At 40.7% G+C, this 24,488-nt stretch overlaps 1 protein-coding gene across 6 annotated transcripts in view; it reads left to right on the top strand.

The window, feature by feature from the left end:
* MAST4 (microtubule associated serine/threonine kinase family member 4) overlaps positions 1 to 24,488 on the top strand; it is a 567,430-nt gene that overhangs the window by 160,633 nt on the left and 382,309 nt on the right. For all 6 annotated transcript variants that reach the window (XM_086699818.1, XM_025923864.2, XM_086699814.1 and 3 more), the window contains exon 3: positions 13,664 to 13,788. In XM_086699818.1, coding sequence (XP_086555944.1) covers positions 13,664 to 13,788 — 125 coding nt within the window. The remainder of the gene's footprint in view (positions 1 to 13,663; positions 13,789 to 24,488) is intronic.

Here is a 24,488-nt window from a genome sequence, read left to right as displayed (position 1 = left end):
GATGGACATTTAGGCTCTTTCCATAACTTGACTATTGTTGAAAGCGCTGTTATAAACATTGGGGTACTTGTGCCCCTATGCATCAGCACTCCTGTATCCCTTGGGTAAATTCCTAGTAGTGCTATTACTGGGTCATAGGTAGTTCTATTTTTGATTTTTTGAGGAACCTCCACACTGTTTTCCAGAGTGGCTGCACTAGTTTGCATTCTTGCCAACAGTACAAGAGGGTTCCCGTTTCTCCACATCCTTGCCAGCATCTATAGTCTCCTGATTTGTTCTTTTTAGCCACTCTGACTGGCGTGAGGTGGTATCTTAGTGCGGCTTTGATTTGTATTTCCCTGATGAGGAGTGACGTTGAGCATCTTTTCATGCAGACTCAATCTTGAGAGATGGCTGTTTAGGGGGTGACTAGGACAACCGAATGGCTACCTTCCCCCACCTCAGCACCAAGGACACTGATTTCCCCCATAATCACGGCTGAATTCTCTAAAAAGGAATGCCAACCTAGTCTAGTGATACCATTATTTTAAAACATGAAGACTTGACCCTGGAGTTCAAGGCTACTTGATGTCATCTAAGCTTTCAGAAGAACTCAGTGAGTAAATAATAGACCAGAAATGAAAGGGCTGAATTCCAACCCTATACTTCTCATTAATTTCTAAGCAGAGCTGAGGCAATCATGATGCTAATCTGGGCTTTAATTTTTCTCTTGTTAAAAACAAGGGCACTATTTTGTTATGTTTTTGAAATCACTTAGTGATTTCTTAGGACTTAATTCAGGGCATAGGGTTGCAGCTTGGATAATACAGGTTCTTAGATTCTGTTGCTTTTAAACCACGTAGGATGGACATTAATTTTCCTACTTACAGAGGAAGGAGAGCAGGCTACAGAGTCCCTGATGGAAGTCTGTCTCTCCGGGAATGGGGACTTTAACAAAGTACCATTTGGAATCATGGGGAGATCTATGATATGGTATTTTTTGAAGAAATCTTTCATAGTTGTGTTCTAGACTTTTTGGTTGTTCATTAATTAGTATCAACAAACTGGAGACAAAATACTAGATTCTTCAGAAAGCATACATGGACATTGCTATTGGGGAGGAAGAATTTGAAATCTATTTGGAGTAAAAGTCAGCTTGGAACTAGAAACTGTTCCAAATAAATATATGTGGAAATACATTGTTATGAGAATTCAATTGTATATAGAAGTTTCCTTGGGTCAACAGAACTTGTTAAGAAATTTGTACTTGTCTGGAAATTTCTGCTTGGGTTGTGATAATAGAGTTTGTTTTATCCCCTTCTGGCTGCCTTTGTTCTTTTTGTTTCTCTTGTAAAGTTCCTGATGGCTAGCTCCTTGCTCCCTGTCATAAGTATTTAGATGTAGGGCCATTGTCAGAAATGTTTAGCATCCAGGGCTGCTAGTGATATTTGAGTGTGTCAATAAAAGCATCTTAGTGTCCAAAAGAATGTTATTGAATAGGATCCATAATTTCTTCACAAAGCAAGATGCTAAGTACAAATTGTTATCTAGTGTTTTGAGGCTAATCAGCCTACCTTGAAAATAACCAGTATTTTGTGGAGGTGTTGGACTTTTTTGGAGATGCATTTTAGAAGTGAAAGTCAAACCCAAGAAGAGTGACATTTAAGGTTGCTGCGTCTTTGCCATTATTGTTACAAAGCAAACAACGGGACTGAGTTTCAATATATATTTTTTAAAGTTTTTTTATTTTGAGAGAGAGAGAGTGTGAGGGCATGCATGTTGACAGAAGAGGGGCAGAGAGAGAGGGACAGGGAGAATCCCAAGCAGGCTTTACACTGTCAGCTCCGAGTCCAACACGGGACTCCACCTCATGAACCATGAGATCATGACCTGAACCGGAATCCGGAGTCGGATGTTGAAGTGACTGAGCCACCTAGGCACCCCTGAATGTGAATATTTTTCTAGGCAGTGTGCAACCGAACAGTAATGGGAAAATAGGATCCCTGGTTGAAATATAAATGAGAGACAAAATAGAGAGTTAGTATGCACAGATATAAGCGTATAATCATGTACAAGTTCAGTAAGTTCTGTGTACTGGATGTGATGTATGGCTGAAAACACAGATGAAGTCTAGTCCCAATTGACAGAGTTTACAGTGGAGAAGAGCAGACTCCGTATAGCAATAAATGAGACTCTCTACACATGCATCCACCTAGGAATAGGTAATATGATGGGGAAAGTGGAGGCCATTAGTGCCCTGGAGTATGGATTCGGTGCCTGTGATGGATGGATCAAGCATCCTGGTGGGGGACCTAAACCACCACTAAACACAAATTGTGTATTCCACACTGTGCTGGGCACTTGATGTGTGTAATTTATTGACATCAGCACTAGAGGTATGAAACTAGAGCTCAGAGAGGAAAAGGAATGTATCCAGGGTTCTCTAGTTAATAAATGGGGAAACCAGGATACAAACCTTTTCCGACTGGTTTCCCTCTCTATGCTCCTGAGTTTACTTGATGAATGAATGAGAACTAGTTATCCCCAAAGTGCCCTGTGCTGGAGAGAATCTGGTCCAGTCTGGGGATGATGTCAGGGAGGAGTGCCCTTGGCAGGAAGAGGTGTTCAGCCCTGGAAAGAAGAGGGGATAAGTCATTGTTTATCCCAAGACTTGTCTTTGTCAAATGCTAATAGAGGCTCTTTGCTCATATACTCAGTTTGTCCTCCCAGCCACCCTGTGAGATTGGTGTCTCATCTCCATTTCACAGAACATGCACTGGGAACTGGGGGGCAGGAGATTAAGTCTGACCAAGGCATGCAGCTGCTACACGGTAATAGTCAGGCTTTGAATTTGGGATTTGAACCTTGTGACTGGAGCAAAATGGTAATGGACTTGAAGTCAACAATTTCTTGAGTTTAAACATGGAACATATTTCCAGGATCCAGAGGGGGCAGTGAACATATTTAGGTGAAAAGAAATTTTGAAAAGAATTGGACAAACTGGGTTGGGAAGTCAAGGTATGACGGGGAAGGAGGAGATGACTCCTACTCATTTGGTTGGTATTTTGAAGCGCACACGATTCTGGTCCTCCTGGGAGGTTGTAGAAAGATGTGGAGGCAGATGGGGAAGAGGAAGGAGCAAGAGGAATGGAGAGGGGGGAGCTTGACAAGTAGTTTAACAGCTGCTCCACATAGCCGCAAACTGACTCTGAGAAAAAATGGTTCTATTTATTTGCCGTTTCCGTCCATATATCTTCTCAACAGCATTCATCAATATCTGTCATTTCCCAAGGGGTTTAGGCATGTCTAGCAATTCATTCTGCTGAATTATATTTCAATACGTGGATGGAGGGAGGCCAGATTGCAGATGTTAACTCTGACCTATGCCCATTGTTGCCTAGACACAGCCAGCACCCATCTCATGGGTGCCCCCACGCAGACTGCCATTCCAAGCAACACCACTTGGCATCAGATTCTTTTGACCACGTTCTCATTAGAGTGGGCTGTATGTAATACTTGCTGAAAAATTAATTTTCAGTTGTCCTATTAGCCTTTGGTCTCTACAGCTGGAGCTTAGGGCAAAACTATTATGTATTTATTTTGTTTTTTTAATGTTTGTTTATGTATTTTGGGAGAGAGGGAGTGCAAGCAGGGGAGGGGCAGAGAGAGAGAATGCACTCAGCGCAGAGCCCGAAGCGAGGTTTGAACTCACGAACCATGAAATCATGATCTGGGCTGAACCAAGAGTCGGATGCTTAAGTGACTGAGCTACCCAGGCGTTGATAAGAATTTGAAATACAGATAATCATCATCTGAATGGAGACATCTTGGTGGTCTAGGTGCAGTGAGGATTTGCTGACCAGGACCGGGTCTCACTGAAGAACAGGAGAGTTTGCTGGGCGTTGCTACACCCAGTGATGTGAGTGGTTGTAACAGCAGGAACATTGCAGTTTTGCCAAGGTCTAGCTCATGTATTAGTTCACTTGATCCTAATATCTTCCCTTATTAGAGTTTGCAAGTGGTAATCATGGTGGATGAGAAGAAATATTTCTTCTTTAAGAGCAACTTAAAGGGAAAACAAAAGGAAGGAGAAAGGCCAAATATATTTCTCTGTAAGTGTGGATTCAAATTATTCCACTTAAAAATGTACTGTGTAGGGGAACCCGGGTGACTCTGTCGGTTGGGCGTCCAACTTCAGCTCAGGTCGTGATCTCGTGGTGCGTGGGTTCAAGCCCTGTCTCGGGCTCTGTGCTGACAGCTCAGAGCCTGGAGCCTGCTTTGGTTTCTGTGTCCCCTCCCCCGCTTGCGCTTTCTTTCTCTCTCTCTCTTTCTGTCTCTCTCAAAAAGGAATAAACATTAAAAAAATTTAAAAACGTACTATGTGTTGGCATTTTCCCCCTCTATCATAAAGTGACAAGGGTAAGGATGCCTGGGTGGTTCAGTTGGTGGAACGTCTGATTTCAGCTCAGGTCATGTTCTCATGGTTCTCGAGTTCGAGCCCCATATCAGACTCCGGGCCGATAGCTTGAAGCCTCGAGCCTGCTTCGGATTCTGTGTCTCCCTCTCTGTCTGCTCCTCCCCAGCTCTCTCTGTCTCTCTCAAAAATAAACATTAACAAATATTTTATAAAATGGCAAGGGTAACTGTGATTGAGGGTGAAGAGAGCACCTTTGAGTCATGTTACTGTATGGCTTACAACTAAAGTTACTTTTTATTTAAAACTGCATCTGCAGTTGATTGGCAATGGCAGCTAGAGTTGGCTTGTCCAGAGGCTTTGATTTCTGTAATGCAGACATGGGTGTTGTGTTATTTTTCCATAGTCCCTGGAGCTCTCATGGTATACAACTGGCCTTTAGTGACTCCCTGAAACATGTGTCATGTATCCAGTCTGGGCTTGGTAAACTGTTACCTTCTGCTACCTGCTCTTTCTTCCGGCAGATTTCCTTTTAAAGCATCCCCTTAACTTTCTCACCAGGCCCTTGTGGTTAGTAATGTTGCCCTGCCATATGTTAAATATAGAATGGTGGTGAGGGAGGATATTCTACACAGTGAATTTGGGCATCTCCATTGGATTTGAGTCTTGGAGCAAAACCAAAGTTTAGCGATGGCTGCATTGTGCTGTCATCTAGGTTCAGACTTTGATGTCCTTTTGGTGTCCTGTACTTTGACTACCAGCCTCTCAGAAGACATGCATGGTCTCTCTATTGAGCATTCAGTTGCCTTGTCAATTGGAGATCCCTGTATAGTAGGTGGTGATGTCTTTAAGGATTTAGGGTCAAGGCTGTGCTTTGGACGTTTCTTGTGTGAATGAACAACACTTTTTTTTTTTTCTTTTAAGGCTAGAATAGTAGTTCAGTATAGGAGTCAGTGAACTTGACTCTCTGGTCACAGGTCTGTTGGTTTCTCAAATTATATTTATTTGTGCCATTAAGAAGAATGATTTAGCAGCATTGTCGGTGATGTCTAGGTATAGTTATTCTTTTGCGGTGGGACAAGAAATTGGAAGTCAGTCACCCATGCGAGAGGGAAGATGGAAGGAACCATGTCTCTGTGTTGTAGTAGCAGTGAGCTGAAGATGAATAAAGGGAGGCTATAATTGCCTGTGAGTACGACAGTCGCTGTGATGAGGGAACCAATGTTTAGGAGTGAGCAGTGGAGCAGAGAAGAAGAACGCCTTGATGATGATGGAGTATACTTGAGGACAGAGGCTGCTGACTCATGCATTCTCCCTGATTCGGCCAGTGACTTCTCCTGACCTTTGACCTTTCTCCATTTCTAAAGTTGGGAGTGCTCTGGGAAAAACTCATTTCCTCTGACTTGCAAATGATTCCAAGGGGTTAAGTTATTTAAGTGTAATTTGCAAGAGCAGGTGCTGATGTGGTTTAATGGGGATACCTCCTGAACAGCAAAAAGGACCTTATTTTTTCTTGGGAAGGCGAATGGTTTCAGCCAGGTAAGTGAGGGTTGTTTTGTGTGTGTGTGTGTGTGTGTGTGTGTGTGTGTGTGTGTGTGTGTGTGTGTGTGAATATACATTATAAAATTTACCATTTGAACCATTTTTAAGCGGTCAGCGGTGTTAAGTACATTCACAATGTTGTGCAACTGTCCCTGCCATCCATCTCCAGAACTTTGTCCTCTTCCCGAACTGAAACTCTGTACCCATTAAATAGTTAGTCTCCATTACCTCTCTCCCCAGCCCCCAGTCTCCACGGTTATACTTTCTGTCTCAATGAAATTGACCATTCCAGGAACCTCATAGAAGTGGAATCATACGATATTTGTCCCTTTGTGCCTGACTGATTTCATTTAGCATGTCATCAGGGTTCACCCATGTGTAGCATGTATCAGAATTTCCTTCCTTTTTAAGGCTGAATCTTATTCCATTGTATGTATATAGTACAATGTTCTGTTTACGTGTTCATCTTTCAGTGGATGTTTGGGTTGTTTCCATCTTTTGGCTATTGTGAATAATTCGACTATGAACTTGGTATACACATATCTGTTCAAGTCCCTGCTTTTAGTTCTTTTCTGTGTATACCCAGAGGTGGAATTAAGCAAGGGGAGTTTTAGTAGGAGATGGGAAGGGTAACATTTTGGGATGTCCCTCTCCTGCTGAAGTGGTGCATGTGAACTTCAGGGAGCCTTCTTGGAGAGCTTCAGTAGATGCTCAGGTCAGCAGCAGGATGGTAGCCCACATGGAAAGATAAAGAATGAAAGAGCTGAATGTGTGGCCCCATCTGCCTGCTCCTGGCACCAGCATGGTGGTCACCTACCCTTGTTCTTTTTGTCCCCAGCTCCTTTACCCCTGGATCGCCACCCCCATTCTCCTTCCCTCCCTCTCATGGCTCCCCCCACGTCACCAAAACCCTTGAGAGCCACACAGCTGCTGCCTCAGCTTCCTTTTGTTCCTGGTTGGTGCCTTAGAGGGATAAACAAACTTTTTCAGAGTTTTATGTATAACTGAGCACCGGAAGCCATATCTAAAGACTGCTTTGTTAGTAGTTACTAGCTCTTATTTTCCCTTTGATGGCTTGTTTGTAGTCCAAGAGAAATAACCCAAAATGTAAGACTGTGGACTGACGACTAAATCTATGTTGCAGTTCAGGTGATAAGGAACTTTTTTACTGGAAGCTTTTAAATCTAGTCAGGTACCATTATTCCCTGATGATAAAGTAGTTCTCCAGAGGCTATATTTAATTCTTTATATAGCCATTCTGCTAAAATTATTGCTGACCTGGTATTTTCCTACTTCAGAGGGATACTTGAAGCTTTGGGGTGCTTTGCAAGCATGTATTTCATGTTTGAAAGCATGCATTTATGGAAGTCTTCTTGTTTCTTGGGATTCAGGGTGGAAACAAAGGAAAACACTCTCCAGTAAAGAGACCGTATGTAGCCTAGATAGAACCAAGGTACATTCTGGGTGTAGGCTTGGTAATCTACTTATTTTAATATATTATCTCAAAAGACTGCACATCTTCCACTGTGTTAAGTAGAGACCCAGTGACCAGAACAATAACAATAACAATAACCAATGTAAAAACCTCATTCAAGTAACTCATACCTCTGTGGGTGAAGCCTGACAAGTGCTTACATTGTTCTGGCCAATTGATCTCAGCTTTATTATGGACCTCTATTTATTGCCTCTAAATTTCTAGTTATGTCAGTAGAATATATGTAATAAATGTTATAATAAACATACCAGAATTTTTAAAATGTGTTTCCAAAGAGCACAGGGCCAATCACAGTTCCAGTTGTAATAAGCAAGCTCGGTTTGGTATTAAAATCCAGCGGCCAGATTGGTAGGCAAGCTCACCTCTCATACAAGAAATTAGGAATGGTATTATCCATTAATTTCCACCCTGCGCAGCTGAATAATGCAGCTGACAGATGCTAATTTTCTTAAATTGTAGGCAGCAAATGATGCATGAATACAACAGCAACACACTTTTTAGAGGCTCTTGGTAGTCATCAAAAAGCGAATTTATATAAAGTTTGATGTAGCCACTACCAAGTATGGCATGATGTTAGTGCCTTCTAATGACTGTCTTAAATCCATCTGTTGTCCTCTTTTCCTATTAACGCTAATGGGGGTCTAGGCAGGAATAAAAATCTCCCATGTGCTGTGCTAACAGACCATTCAATTTATAACATTCGTGTGATTCCTAAGGATAACACTCATGCAAGAATAATGACATCTAAAATTTAACCAGTGACAGGATTATAAATATTTTATTTTATATGTGTATAAGTGTTTCCTAATTTAATTATTTTTTTCCAGTGGCTTAATACAAGTTTATTTCTTGCCCACTTTATAATCTGCTGTGTCTTGGGTAGCTTTTCGTGTTTCTTATTTTTGAGGCTGATATTATTAAATGGCCATTATATAATGTTTTTTCTTTTCAGATTTTAGCATCACCCCGTAAGTGATTTTACAGCTGAGGAAACTGAGGCTTGGAGAAGTTCATGATTAAGTGACGGAATTGCTTTTGGGGGTCAGAGTTGGCACTCAGTAATCTGACCATAGAATCAACGACAACTAGAGTAATTTTTACCATTATTGGAAAAATTTATTGTTTTATGTCCTATCGGATTTGAAGATTGTATGAGATTAATACGTGGACTAAATTGAAAAATTTAGTTCAAACTGAATTCAAAAACTGATGAGTTACTGCACATCAAAATGTCTCCTTTGGGTTTGGGTCTGTTGATGTAATAAAAAGATCGAAGCCTGACAGTCTCTCCTTGACCAGTCTAGCCAGGCTCCTCTGAGCCCTCCTTCTCAACTAGGCTTCAACCTTAGCCAGTAAAGACATGAACAGACAGTAGCACAGGTTGAAGGTCAAGGTGATATCCTTAGGATGACCCTAGTCCTCTTAAAGTGCCTGCCGGAGAAGACTCAAGACTGTCAAAATTTTTGTTTGTTTGTTTGGGCTAACAGATAGGGTCTCTGTCTCTCAGCCTGCGTGGGAGGATAGACTCTGAATTTTCAATATTTGCCAGCTGGCAGACAGAGTTGGCCTGATCGCAGTTACACTGACTAACCCTTTGTAATTTTTCACTTCCCTGACTCTACTGAGCCCCTGCTGGCTCCCTGCCCCACTCCTTAATTCTTCTCTGAAAACACTCCGTTACTGTGTTCAAATGGAAGGTGAGTTCGGTTCACACTGGGCTCTTTTTTCCTGTTGAGTAGTTACTACTGATTAAAATCTGTCCTTACCACTTGAACATCACGCCTTGTTTTTCTTTGACAAGGCACACATCTGGCCTTGCTACCTACATGAGACTGACATATGGTACGGTAGCGTAAAAAATGTACGTGGTAGTGGTAGACAGAGTGACTTACGAGGAGGGGAGCACACGGGGGTCCCGTTAGCAGTGGTCTCTGCTTGCTTTCAAGTGCCCTTTGAGATCTAACGAAATTGAAGGGTTTGGAGCACGCTTCCGAGTCTGTGGAGGGAAGGGAGGCGGTTCCGCTTGCCTGTGCCCCTCCCACCTGAAGCGTGCCTGGGTTCACCTAGCAGGGATCCTAGCGTGTGAATTTCCTACATTGAGGATTTATTCAAGAACTTTCCCTGCTTCCGTTCTGTTCACCCAATGGCACAAAGGGAAACTTTGCCGGTCACAGCTGCCATGATTTTCATACTGGGACCCTGTATGTGTCCTCATGGTTCCTTTTGGCTCTTTGCTTCCCCACCCAGACCCACCAGAGATTTCCTATCGTCAGCAGAGCCTCCCTGATGTGGCCCCAGCAGGGGAAGGAATGTACTCCTGGCTACTTGGCCATATTAGATTAGGGAGCACATATTTTGATAGGAATCATTAAAAGCAATGTTATATATCATGTTCAGAAATTAATAGAGAATAATTTACCAGAACACCTATACCAGCCAGCGTTAGCTTAACTTAATATTTGCCACATTCTTCAGCTGTATTAACAAAATTAAATATTAAATTTATTAAAACCACAAGTGAAAACTTAATTCTTTAAACTTTTAAGTTCAACTCATGACCCCATTATCACCTGCGTATGATTTTTAAAGCAATAAAAATATTAGAGCATACTCCTCCCTGGACCCATTCCCCATTTTCCCTGCCAGAGATTACTACAATTCCAAATTGGCTGTTTATCCTTTCCACAAAGAGATACTCTTCTTGATTTTAATATTATTAAATATTTTTCTTTTTTTGCAGTCCAAGAACACATTGCCCTGTTTTGTTGCTAGGGTGGTGGGAGATGATGTTGATGGAATTAACAAAGTTCTTATGATAATCTGAGTAGTGATAGTAGTATATTGACTATTTCCAATGCCCCAGGTTGAGTGCATTCAATGCATTATCTCATTTAATCCAGTCTGCTACCATTTCTCATCTTTTCTGAAAAGGGGGCTGGCTGTGTGCCCTCTCTGGGTGTTATAGTTCAGATAATTTTCCCTAGTACACCATAGGGTTGTTAAGATGTTGGAAGTGCCTGGCATACAGTAAGGCCTCAATGGATTTTTAGCTATTATGCTATGCTGCGAATGAAATTAAAGAAAATGATTTGTTTAGTTTTATTCTTTCTGTTCACACTTGATCAAGCATGGGTCAAATAGTGTAGTTTGGCTGAATTTCAGGCAACAAACATTTATTGAGCATTTACTAAGTGCCAGGCACTGTGCCTGGTAGTGAGGATATAGAAATAAATACATACTTTTTTCTTCTCGAGGGTTATAGGGAGATAGTCTAACAATTATTTCCTAAAAGAAAAAAAAAAAGGACTGATTTATAAAATTTTTCAGTGAACTGAAATGTTTGCATTGTAAGTTTTTCTATTGCTAATTAAGTTCTTCAACTGTTTTCGTATCTACCCTTAGTTTATTTTTGTGTTTTTTTTTAAACGAAGCACCTGGGGCAGAGCTGTGGTGAGGCCATAGCAGGTTTTCTCCATCATGTAAACCTGGACATAACGTAGCTTCTATACCTCCTACCAGGATTCTTTTCTGAAATATGAACAAAGAAAATATAAAACCAAATACAGGAAAAGAAATAGAAGGGATTGGAAGAAAAAAATCCACGGGTTCTGATTACTGGAGGTTGGTACATTATTAACAAATGATGTCTTTCAAATAGAGTTATTTCTATCTTAAGTCATTTATTCATGTAATACTGATCTTAATATTCTTAAATGTAGTCTCTGGTTTTATTGTCCTTCTTTATTAATGTCCTGCCTTTGGGTCTAAAGGGGACAGGTTGCCCAAAGCCCCTCATACTTCAGCTTTTAGTTCATGTTTTAAAATAAGACTAGGAAAAAAAATAAAAAATCTGGACTTTAAATCTGTGGTCTATCTTGTCTGAAAATGTACCTGAATGTTTTTGAGGTGGTGACCAGAATCACAGAGGGTAATTATGTTTGAATTTTCAGTGGTAGAGTTTGTGCTTCAATTAATGGGTGTTTGCCATATTTATTTGTTTGGAAAAGTTCATAATCTCTTATGTGGGGACAAAAATCAGTATGATCCCCTTTTTGCAAGAAAATACAGGTTGCAGAAAGAAAGCCTGGCAGAAAATCACTGAAATGTTGATAGTGGTTTTCCCTGGTGCAATTTTAGGTGACTTTTTTCCTTTATATTTACGTTATCTATTTGTGAGTGAAAAGAAACCAAATCCACGTGAAAATGATACTTACCATTTTTACTACTGTTTGGACTATATAGCTAACTTTTACTGAGCGCTTTAGGTAAAAAATTCTTTGATGCCCTCAACAATAGTCAACTGCATTCTCTCCATTTTAGAGACAGAAAAACCAAGGCCAGGAGAGGTTGACTAACGTCTTCCCTGTTGTCACTGAGGCAAAATTGGGATCTCAGAAGCAGACCTCATTTTCTGTAGGGTGTGCTTTCACTATATAATGGTGCAAAAGAGAAATTTTGGCAAAGTAAGTGTTTCCTTTGCCATTAAGATACACATTTCTGGGGCGCCTGGGTGGCTCAGCTGGTTGGGCATCCAGCTTGGGCTCAGGTCATGATTTCACAGTTTGAGTTCGAGCCCCGCATCGGGCCCTGTGCTGGCAGCTCAGAGCCTGGAGCCTGCTTCAGATTCTGTGTCCCTCTCCCTCTCTGCTCCTCCCCTGCTTGCAGTCTATTTCTCTCTCCAAAATGAATAGCATTAAAAAAAAAAAAAGATACACATTTCTGAGAGTACTTGAATTCAAGAGTTAGACCTCTTAGCATGGACAGTGATGGCAGCTGCAGCTCACTACTGTACTTGGATAGTGCTGGTAGTTACCATGCACACTGCTAGTAAATCACTTTATATTGCAACACTCATTAACCAGTGGGGTAGGCTTGTGGGGTGCATGCCTGAATAAGAGAGTGAGGCTCTACTACAAGGAACAGATCTGCCGGGGAAAATCCACATATTGCCTCGGCTGTAGGGCCATCAGCCACATGTGATGCATTCTTCCATGTATCTGAGAGGTATGTGGCTGGAATGCCGATCCTCCCCTCCCCAGTCCTTGGATGAGGTTCTCCACGTTGCCTGCCATCCTTTCTTTGTGCCTGTTTGTTGTTTGAGAAAGACGTGCCCATTTGTTCTTTTATCATTCTATGGATATTTCACGAGCACCTACTATGGCCAGTCGTTGTGCATGTATTAGGGTGAAACGGATAAAAATCAATCATGGTTTCTACTTTGAGCTCCATTACTGTGTGAATATTCACATCCATCCTAACTTCCTAAAGTCAAGAAGCCTTATTTCTTGGGGCACCTGGGTGGCTCAGTTGGTTAAGTGTGTGACTCTTGGTTTTAGCTCAGGTCATGATCTCACAGCTTCATGGGTTTGAGCCCCATATTGGGCTCTGTGCTGGCAGCCCAGAGACTGCTTGGAATTCTCTCTCTCCCTTCTTTCACTCATGCTGTCTCTGTCTCTCTCAAAATAAATAAATAAATGCTAAAAAAAAAAAAAAAAAAAAGAAGTCTTATTTCTTGGGTGTTGATAACTAGTCCAGTCCTTGTGGTGAAGAAGTAAGGCAATGTAAATTTGTTCAACTGTTTGACTTTTAAAGGCATACCAATACATTAGAGTTCAAGGTTGATGTAAATTGCTCAGTGAACCTAGACTGACATTGATGTCCTGATTTATGCAGATGAATACCATGTGTGTCCTGTGGACATGGTTGGATGACCATCAGTTCTTCAGACAGAGGAGCTTTGAGAAAGAGGCACCAGCCCCATTTCACCTTGACAGAATTCCAACTCTTTGTTTTGTTGACCATGATCTCCATTTTGTTTACTCTTTTCTAGTTGATTTTGAGATCAGTTTTTCGTAGTAGATATTGAAAAAGTCCGTTTGACGGTGCTTCTGTTTCCTTCTATGATGCTGAGAATGTTTTATGGGTTTATATGCATCCTTGGCAAGTTCCTATGGAATGGGCAGAAGTAACAAGGTGCTTGATCCTGTGCTGGCCGAAAGGTACAGATGCTGGAGGGGAGGAGGTTTACTTGGGTTTATGTGGGAAGTCAGGGTCACAACTTGCCCCTGGATCTCCTGACTTAATTAAAACAGCATTACCCTTGTTGCTGTTAATAAATGTAAAGAGTGTGACAGAAGCAGTTTAGAAGGATGGCCAAGAAGGGACTGGCCCTTACCACAGAATTACTGATGTTTTGCCTGCCGCTTACACTGTCTTCTGTTTCACCCCCACAGGGCGGTACCTGCTTCCAAACCCCGTGGCAGGGCAGGCCTGGGCCACCTCAGCGGAGACGTCCAACCTCGTGCGCATGCGCAGCCAGGCCTTGGGCCAGTCTGCGCCCTCGCTCACCGCCAGCCTGGTGAGTGTCCTCTGCCTCTTTAAGCAGAGCATCGGGTGATACCGTTTCCCCACCTCCCTGGGGACTATTTTAAGTTTATTGACTTTAACTAGGTTTGAACTTACAACCACATTTAACGTTAAGCACAGATTTGGCAATGTGCAATATTTTGCTCTGAGTGTGCTAATTTTTTCCAAGGCTTGTCTCCATCCCTCCCACCTAATCTGTACCGTTTGTTTCTACTTGACTGTCTCCCCTCTTCCTTCAAAAGAAATGAAAATATTTGTGAGATTTTTGTCTTAAATACCTTATTTGAAAATAATTCCAAACTTACTAAAAGTTGCAAGAATATGAAAAATCAGTAGAACATGGTGGGTCCTTACCTTGATTCAGCTATTAATCTCTTGCCAAATTCGCTTTATCATGTGCTTTTTCTCTTTCCTTGTATATATGTCGATGTAGATGTATACCTATGTGTGTATATGCATATATATGTCCACACACTCAGATAATTTTTTGAACTGTTTGGGAGTAAACTGTTTGTATTATGGCCATTTGTTATCACAGTTACGAACAGTGGCAAATTTATGGCTGCCATAAGCCTTTTATGTATGCTCCATTCTGTATTTCAGTTTAATCAATTGGCATGATAATGTCCTGTATGGCATTTTTCTTCAGCCTCCAGTATAGGATTCAGTCTGGGGTCATATATTGCATTTAATTGTCATATCTATTTAGTCTCTATCAGTCTGGAAGGTTGCCACAGCCTTCCTTTGCCTTTTATGACACAGACATTTTTGAAGACTATAGTTCTCCTCCCAATGAAAAAAAAATGTAATGTTTCTCATATTACACGTGTTTGATATGTGTAATGTTTCCTCTTGGGGAAAGTCACATTTTGCATTCCAGGCCAGAATAGGACATGGGTGGTGATGTTTCCTTTCAGGGCTTGCCTCCTGCAGGCCCCTGAAGTCGGTCTGCCCTTCATTGTGATGTTAATTTTGCCAACCCCCCCCTCCCCCGCCCCCATCATGGCAGTGTTTAATTTCTCCACCCTAGTTTGATTTTTTCCTCTTGCAAACGATAAGCATTCTGTAGAGAGATAGATTTCAGGCCATGTGAACATATTTGGTCAAAAATTTCCCCTAGATTTCTCATCCATTGGTGACACCTGTTTGTTTGTATGTTTGTTTGTTTTTGGTAGTAATTGAAAACGGTGATTATTCCAACCTCAGCACTCGATCCGCATTTACCCCTTGGCACGTGGCACCCATGTTTGTATATATGTTAGTAGTTTGGACTCCTGAATTTTTTTTCCGGTTTTTTCAGTGTTCATCTTTATTTTCCTTTAAAAAAAATTTTTTTTTTTTTAAGTGTTTATTTTGAAGAGAGAGACAGAGACAGAGACAGAGCCTGAGCAGGGGAGGGACAAAGGGAGGGATACACAGAATCCAAAGTAGGCTGCAGGCTCTGGGCTGTCAGCACAGAGTCCAACGTGGGGTTTGAACTGAAGATCCGTGAGATCATGACCTGAGCCCGTCAGATGCTTAACTGACTGAGCTGCCTAGGTGCCCCTCATTTTTATTTTCAATCACAATGCTTACTAGAATTTTTTTTTTTCTCCTGGGTGTATTACTTCTCTACTTAAACCTTTGGCACAGCCTAGAAGTCGGTACAAGTTACTTTTGCTCTAGTGGTAGAGTTGTATGGTATGGGAATAGGTTTTTAAACATGTTTTACTGATGATAATGCAAATAATAAATGAGTGCATTGCGGTGCCTTATAATCTTATGCATTGGTAATGAATAAGTTGGATATTTGAGAATCACTCAGTAATCAGGGAGATTTGATTTAGGTTGAGATTCTAGTCTTGCTTTTGCCATTGGGTAGCTGTATAAACTTGGGCAGATCACTTAGTTTCTCAGATTGTATCAACTCAGCTGTACCTGCAAGATGAAAAGAGGTATTTAAGCAGTCTCTGGAATTCAACTTCGGGATTCCCTGATTTTGCTTCTAGAATAATAAAGATTATGAACATAGTGAATAGTTATCCCTAAAAAAGTGTCTTTCAGAAAATTTATGACTTCAAAATTGACTATGATTTTCTTTTTTTTTTTTAATTTTTTTTCAACGTTTTTTTATTTATTTTTGGGACAGAGAGAGACAGAGCATGAACGGGGGAGGGGCAGAGAAAGAGGGAGACACAGAATCGGAAACAGGCTCCAGGCTCTGAGCCATCAGCCCAGAGCCCGACGCGGGGCTCAAACTCACGGACCGTGAGATCGTGACCTGGCTGAAGTCGGCCGCTTAACTGACTGCGCCACCCAGGCGCCCCTTGACTATGATTTTCAAATCAAAGTTCATCTTTTTCCTCTCATGAAAATTTGGAGACTTATATTTAAAGGTATGTTTACAACGATAGTAGTTAGAATTTGCCTTCGTTCCATCCCCAAGTTCAATTTTAGTTTTTCTTCTTGGGCAATTATATTAAAAGCTTATTTTACTGAAAGCATTTACTTTTTAAGCAAAGAGGGAAATTCCTCAGAATTAGTGCTTTAAAATTTTTTTTTTTAATGTTTATTGTTTTGAGAGAGAGAGCGAGAGCGAACGAGCAAGCAGGGTAGGAGCAGAGAGAGAAGGAGACACAGAATCCTAAGCAGGATCCAGGCTCCAAGCTGTCAGCACAGCGCCCAACTCAAATCCACAGGGCTCTAATCCACAAACCGCGAGATTGTGACCTGAGCTGAAGTTGGACGCTTAACCAACTGAGCCACCCAGGTGCCCCAGTGATTTTTTTTTTTTTTTTAAACAGAAGCATTTTTTGGTCACTGCAATATTACTCTTAACACTTAGATAGTAATCCTGTATTGTTTATTGCCAAGTAAATTATTCTGATTAAAAAGCACTGTTAAAGGGAATATATCTTATGTAATACTGGTAGTCACATAGTCAGAAACAGAAGTTGATTCATTCATTCTTAAAACACATGTCAGGTGACCTAAGGCTTGGGAATAAGATAAAAAGATAAAGAGAGCCATTAATAGAAAATACAAAAGAGTACTCTCTAAAATCTGTCTGATGAGATTCTTAGCAAAGTGTCATTAAATTACTGGCTTACCTGCCCTGCAAGTTTTTCCACTGTTTGCTTGAGAGCAAAACTAGAAAAAGTGCTAAAATACCATCGAGAGCAAACTTAAAATAGTACCTGGCACATAACAAGTCTCAAATGTTAGCAGTGTAATTACTTCTGTTGCTAACCTATTATGGGTAAGCTTGAGTACAGAAGCCAGACTATGGTTAACCATTTATGCCGGACAGTGAAAGTTTAAAATGTAACTCTCATCATATCTTTCCTTTAGAGGTTTCACTGCTTCCTGATTATAGTTTAAGGAAAACTGTTGGCGGGCTGTTTGACCAAGTCCTCTCCCCTTGCGCCCGCCCTCCTGTTCCATTGTCGAAAGAGCAGTGGCAGCTGGAGGAGAGCTGCCAGGCAGAGTACCATCTTATTTTCCTCATAGTTCTGCGATCTGCCCACGTTTCTGGCCATATTGCTGATTTCGGTATGTCACTCAGTCCAGGTTAATGACTTTGTTGGCTTTGGATACCCTTTGCAGAACCATTACGGTTAATGTTTGCTATTTCTTGGATTGGATGACATCTAAATTATCTTCCTGATTACAACTATCTATCTCTGTAGTGATAGAGACTGATGCTCCGGAGGTGGAAATGTCCACTTACTAGAACTTACTTTTCCCTTTTTCCTTTTTTCCCTTTTCCTTCTCAAAAAGCGATGTTTAGCATGGTGCTCTGAACAGTACAGTGTGCTTCACCCTGACCCTCTTTCCAGGCCACTATCCTCAATCCCCTTGCCACCTCCCTCCCTGCTCCCCTATCTCAGAGCCCCCCCCCCCATCTCAGGGCTATAAATCACCCTTTCTCCTGACTCTTGTTTACCATTGTGCACCATCAGTTTTAGTTCTTTGTGTTGGTCCCTGATACCCGCTGCTAGACTGCAGGCTCCTTGAGGGCAGAATTCCTGTCTCCTCTGAATCTGGACCTCACTGCTCCTGGCACAACTCCTTGCACGTGGGAAGCATTCAATAAATATGGCTGATGGAACGAATAATTATTCCCACAAAGTGACAGATGGCTTTAGTTGCAAGGCAAGAGTGATGTTGCAATGCTGTGTGCTGGAATGGGTGGCCTAATAAGACCATCCATCTAAATACCTCTTTGTTTTTGTCGTTCTGTGTGTTAGATTTGCCATTAGCCTTGAAGTCCATGTGATGAGCCAAATTCCATGTAGTTTCACATCAGCCACTCAAAAAATAGGGTGACCCAGTTCGTCAAGAGAGGATCACTGTCCACATTCAAGAAAATGTGGTTAATATGCTTGTAAGGAGACCTGATATGGTTCTGTTGATTTCACTGTTTTGTGGGTCCGTGGAAGAAGTAAGTTGAAGCAATGTGTGTCGTCAAGTGTGGAAAAATTGGAAAAACTGGAATCCAAGTGATTTATGTCCAAATGACAGCGCTGCACTTGATAAAACAGAATTTCCTGTTCAACACAACAATAAACATTTCTGAAAAGTACAGACTCTCAACCTGAGAGGTATTGATATGTTAGTAAGATATAAATGAAGGCCTCGTGGTTTGGTAGGTATGAATTTTAGTAAATGCATGACCTATAGTGATTTAAATGCCATAGGCACGCTTGAGGGTAATGCTAACTACCTTCTCAAGGAGGAGATTAATTCCTAGCCTGAAGTATCTAGTTTTCCTTGGCAATGCTAAATGTAGTTGTGCTCCCTCTCCCAGACACATTGGGCATTTCAGATAAATGGCACGTTGCCAATTCATCCTAAGTAGCCTGGTAGCTGGCAGGATACATGCTTAGCCAGTGTCCGCCTGCTGGGACACCAGCCGGGAGTGCTGATGAAGTGTCAGATGTATACTTCATATACATTAATCTGAAGAGGGGAAAACTCATTTCCCCATTTGCTTCCTCCATCTTTCTGTCCCTCCCCACACACATGGGTAGTTTATCAAAGAAGTCAGAGTTGTCAAAAGCAGGGGGATTTATACAGATGCTGCTTTCTGGCAAGAAAGATGGAAATTTCAAGAGACAAAAGCAGGACTAGTGGTAACTTACTTTTCTGTAGGAAAATAAGGTTGTAAGCCTTGGTGATTACAGTTTAAAAATAATCTATGTGGCCCTCAAATGAAATCCTCACTTCTTTTGTACTTTGGAGTAATGGACAGATGGTAGAAACATGGTAAAAACTAGTTTACAGTGTTTTTCCCCTGTTTTCTGTTTGATTTGAATCTTGAGCCTCCTCTGCTCATGCCCGTAATACATCTTCTCTTGTTGAGGTCTTCCTTGGCCATGTTGTTTGAAGCAGTTCCCCCACATTGCATGCTGGACACTCTGATTTACTCCTTAGCTTTATCCCCATTCAGTATGCTACATGATTGGCTTATCTTATTACATATCTATTAACTACTCTAATGAAAAATTAATGAGAGTAAAGAGATTTTCTGTGTTCCCAGCTGTCTTCCCAGGACGTAGAATAGTGCTGGCACATAGTAGGTGGCCACTGAGGACTTGAAGAATGCAGAAGTGAAAATATTTCCTTTCTGTATGTTTTCAATGCCCTAGAATGGGTTGTTGGTTTTTTTGTTTGTGTGCTCATTTTTAATCTGCGATAAACTTTTTAGGCTTATGTTATTTTTTTGTATTTATTTATTAAACTTTATTTATTTATTTTTTTTTTTAAATTTTTTTTCAACGTTTTTTATTTATTTTTGGGACAGAGAGAGACAGAGCATGAACGGGGGAGGGGCAGAGAGAGAGGGAGACACAGAATCGGAAACAGGCTCCAGGCTCTGAGCCATCAGCCCAGAGCCTGACGCGGGGCTCGAACTCACGGACCGCGAGATCATGACCTGGCTGAAGTCGGACGCTTAACCAACTGCGCCACCCAGGCGCCCCATTATTTATTAAACTTTAAAAAAAATGTTTATTTATTTTGAGAGAGGGGGTGGGGAAGGTCAGAGAGAGAGGACAGAGAGAATTCCAAGCAAGCTCTGTGCTGTCAGTGCACAGCCCGATGCAGGGCTTGAACCCATGAACTGTGAGATCATGACCTGAGCTGAATCCAAGAGTTGGACGCTCAACGGACTGAGCCACCCAGGTGCCTCAGGTTTATATTGTTTGGCCTAATCAAGAAGCTCTTCAAGCCAGAGAGCAGTTAACCATGGAAAGTACATTCAGGAAGTAGACCTTAGTGATTAAGTTGGAAAAAGGGAATGAGGGGGGAAAGCAGAGTGGTTAAGAGATCATCTCCACTCTCTAGTCCTTAATAGCTGTGTAAGCCTTGGTTTCCTCATCTGTGAAGAGAGGCTAATGGTTGTAACCTCCTCAGGTTATTGTGAGGATTACATGAGCCAACTCATGGGCAGTCCTTTGTCTGGTGCCTGTCACTTAGGAAATGCTGATGTTGGTCTACCTGGGGTTGATCAGAAAGATGTTTCCTTGGGGTTGTCAGGCTTAGATGAGTGGTATTATCAGCAAGGAGGGAAATGAGCCCTTTCTCTCAGATCACCTGATAATGAGCCATAATGTAACCTTTTTGTCCCTCTTGCAGGTTGGTGAACCAGCTTGTTTCTTTCTTGCTCATTTTCACTTAGTATTCATCAACACGACAACCTGGGAGAAGATACTTGCTAGAATAGCTAATGGTTTTGAAAGAGGGAAGTGCTTTCAAATAATGCTCTTCAACTCTTACTGTTAGGTTCAGTGGTATAATTTTATGTTTCTTCCGTGGCCCTTGTTTTGACATAGTATCCATTTCTTTTAATGAAAAAATTACATTTCATGATGTACTATGAATATTAAGACAAAACTATTTAAGCTGTAATAGATTCAAAGAGGGTTGATGAATATTCATCTTTTCCATTTGCAAAAATGCATTATGAAGAGTCAGGGAAAATTCACTAAATGTATGCAAAAGTGCATTTTTCCTTTTTAACTCATTCACAATGCACTGGCATAATGTCAGCATTTATTTAGAGTACGGACTTTATTTGCAGTCATTTAATATTATATCAATACTTCATTAGCCTTATAGCTCAAAAACAAAAACCTGAGCTGAAGTCCAATTAGTTAACTCTGAGAGAGGATCTGTTAAATATTGATGGAGGAACAGTTTGAATGCCCTTGGATAGATTGCTTAACAAAAGTTGTAGAATACAACTATGAGTTAGCATTTCTCCTTACCCACTGTGACTCAATAATTTAAAGGCTGCATAATACTTGAATGTGTGGATTTCTCAAAATTTCTCCCTTCAGGTTATTTCCAAGTTTTTCCTATTGCAGATAATGGTGCTAAACAGGCTTTTAATAAGTCCTGGTTCACCTCTAATTACGTTTCCAGGGTAACTTCTTGGAGTAGAATCGTTGTGGCAAAGGATGTGAGCATTATGAAAGTTCTCTGTACTTCTGCTAAATATTGTTTCTATGAACACTGTCCAGATTTATGCATTCATATATTGAGGAAGTGCATTTCACTACACCCTGGCCAGCAGTCAACATTGTCGTGTTAAAAAAAAAAAAAAGAACTTCGCTTGTTTATTTGAAAAATAGCTATTGTAAATTTGTCAGGTTTTTAGTGAAGTTGATAAGGTTATTTGGCATGTTGAACTCTTACATCAAAGCCTCTGGATAAAGCAAATGTGAAGTTAGGCTTATCCTTGCTTCTTCCTGTAACTTCCTTCCATTCCCTAAATCAGCTTACCATACCAACTGTTGGTAACCTGTGTTGCTCTTGGGATATAAGAACTCCTGAGTGTGATTACAGTGTATGTGGCTGAAGGCATTATTCCATAGTTCAGAATTTTTTTCATCTGGAAAGTAGTAATCTCAATTGTGAAATAGTGCCTTCAGCTGTGGACATTATAATCAGAGTCTCAAGAGTGCTTATATTCCAGGAGTAATACATCTCCGAGTTATTACCCTCTGAGCTAGGTTCTGTTTATAGTGAAGGGATGAATTTTCATAACTCAGTGCTGAAATAGCAGTAGGGAGCCCTGAGCAGATTATTATAGGTCAGGCCTAATCCATGAAGATAAATCTCATTATAGGCTCACCTGGGCCCATCCACAGAGTGGCTGGTTTAACAGGACTCTATAAATCAAAGATCAGATTAAAATTGAACTATAAAATCCTTGTTATAATCCTACTCCTGTCCCCGTGAAGAGATACTCTAAACGTGACTCCTTACTCTAAACGTGCTGGGGTACTCTGAGAATAATTAGCAGAAAAACTATATTGAGTGTGTTGTGATTCAGTCTATTAATGAGTGAAAAACTACTTATTTTGTCAGGTGGGGAGGCAGGGTTTTTTTTTTTTTTTTTCTAAAATGAAATTGCAGCCAGAAGTAGGCACTTGAAACTTCTCTTAGTTTTCTCTTCCTTACATTTGCAAAGATTAAAAAATAGCCATGACTTTGTGTGTGTGTTATCCTTCCTGGGAAGGACGGGATGGATGCCTGCAGAAGCGCCTCTCTATGTGGGTGTGACTGGACAGACTGGTCAAGTGTGGACTTCCTGTTATCAAAGTCATTTGAGTGGCAGTGTGATGAATGGTGCCCATAAATATCTTGTGGGATTTCAAGAATCAGAAGGCGTGCCCTGTTTTAATTACTTAACATCATACAGGGGATTTAAATGAATTTATAACAGTAATACCATATAAATGTTTAGATATCATTGTGTGTGTATGTTAAAGCTTAGGTTTCATTTATTACCCACTTACCCAACTAGTATACCTGTTTAGGAGCTGGTTAACCTGTTCATTATGAGGTGATCCAGAGAATGCCAAGTCTTGGCATCTCAGCTCTCTTCTCTGCACTGTAATTTTTAGCACCAAGGGCACTGCCTTATATATATTTAGTGCTTAGATGATAGTTTGTTTATTCATAAATGTTTAGGTCCGTAATTGTAAGAATTGAGAGTTTTCCGAGGCTCCTGTAGTTCTGCTTCCTGGAGCCTGGACTAGTTGAATTGCTAGGCTCTCAATGATTTGAATGGGCCCTGTGTCTTGGGAAATGACTGAGATAGAGGTGGTCAAGCAGTTCTGGCTGCCATCATGGAAGTGTCCGTTGGTACACTGGTGGATAGATGCTGCTCTGGTGAGGTCCTGGTGTGACACAGCTTGTGCTCTTGATCTCCTGATAAAATATCAGCCCCTGACATTGCTGTCTCATTGCCTCATTGTCACAAAGATTCTGCAACCCTGGAAAAACCCCAACAAGCTCATAGCAATTAGACAGCGGTTTCTGAGAGAGAAGGTATTGGGATGTAACATTTCCTTTCTTGGGAAAAAATGTAAAGTTATCATTTTACTTAATAGACTTCTTAGGAGACTTTGGTTATTGGGGCTCTGGAAAAGCTTGCATGTCTTGATACTTTTCCTGCTGTATTTTTTAGATATATTTTGGTGGTTAGTGGAATGAGTGGTATTGGTGAATACATTTATTTTTTGTTCATTGACACCTGAAGTATCAATCTAGTGTTGGATTCCAAATCTGTGGTATTTTGTTATGCTCATTTATCAGTTAATTGACTATTAATGGAGTTCTTATTGTACAATTGGTATTAAAACCTACATTAAAAAAAAAAGAGAGAGAAGAGGAAGGAAAGCTTCCAAATACTTCTATGAGGCCAGCATTACCCTGGCCTCCAAAGACACCACAGAAAAATAAAACTATAGGCCAATATCCCCAATGAACATAGATGTAAAAACGTTCAAAAAATAACAAACAACATTCAGCAATACGTTAAAAGGATTATCACCATGATCAAATGGGATTTGTTCCTGGGATGCAAGGATGGTTGAATATTTGCAAATCAATCACTATGATACAGTACCTCAACAAAACAAAGGATAAAAAGTAAATGATCATCTTGACAGATGTAGCAAAAGCATTCAACCAAATTCGACCTCCGTTTATGGTAAAAACTTTCAACAAAGTGGGTTGAAAGGAAACATACTTGAACACGATGAAGGCCATGTGTGAAAAACTCACAGCTAACATCATACTCAGTGGTGAAAAACTGAGACCTTTTCCCATAAGGTCAGGAACAAGACAAGGATATCTACTCTCACCGCTTTTATTATATATAGTACCAGAAGTCCTAGCTACAACAAGCAGACAGGAAAAAGAAATGAGGCATCCATATTAGTAAGGAAGAAGGTAGCTGTCATTATTTGCACATGACATGATAATGCACACAGAAAATTCTGAAGACTTCACCAAAAAACTGTTAGAAGAAATAAATGAGTTCAGCAAAGTTGCAGGGTACAAAATTAATGCCCGGATATTGGTAGAATTTTTATACACTAATAACAGAATAGCAGAAAGGGGAATTGAGAAAACAATGCTATTTACAGTTGCACCAAAAAGAACAGAATACCTAGGAATAAACTTAACCATAGAGGTGAAAACCATAAAATATTGATAAAAGAAATTGAAGACAAACAAATGGAAAGATACTTCACAGATTGGAAGAAATAATATTGTTAAAATGTCTGTACTCCCCAAAGCAATCTACAGATACAACACAATCCCTGTGAAAATACCAACAGCACATTTCGTAGTACTAGAACAAGTCACAGTAACATTTGAGTAGGACCACAAAACACCCCACACAACCAAAGC

Source organism: Puma concolor, chromosome A1, assembly GCF_028749965.1.
Source record: "Puma concolor isolate L17-30 chromosome A1, mPumCon1.1.hap2, whole genome shotgun sequence".
Classification (NCBI taxonomy): domain Eukaryota; kingdom Metazoa; phylum Chordata; class Mammalia; order Carnivora; family Felidae; genus Puma; species Puma concolor.
Note: the sequence above shows the minus strand (reverse complement) of the source record. Positions and strands in the feature narration are given on the sequence as shown.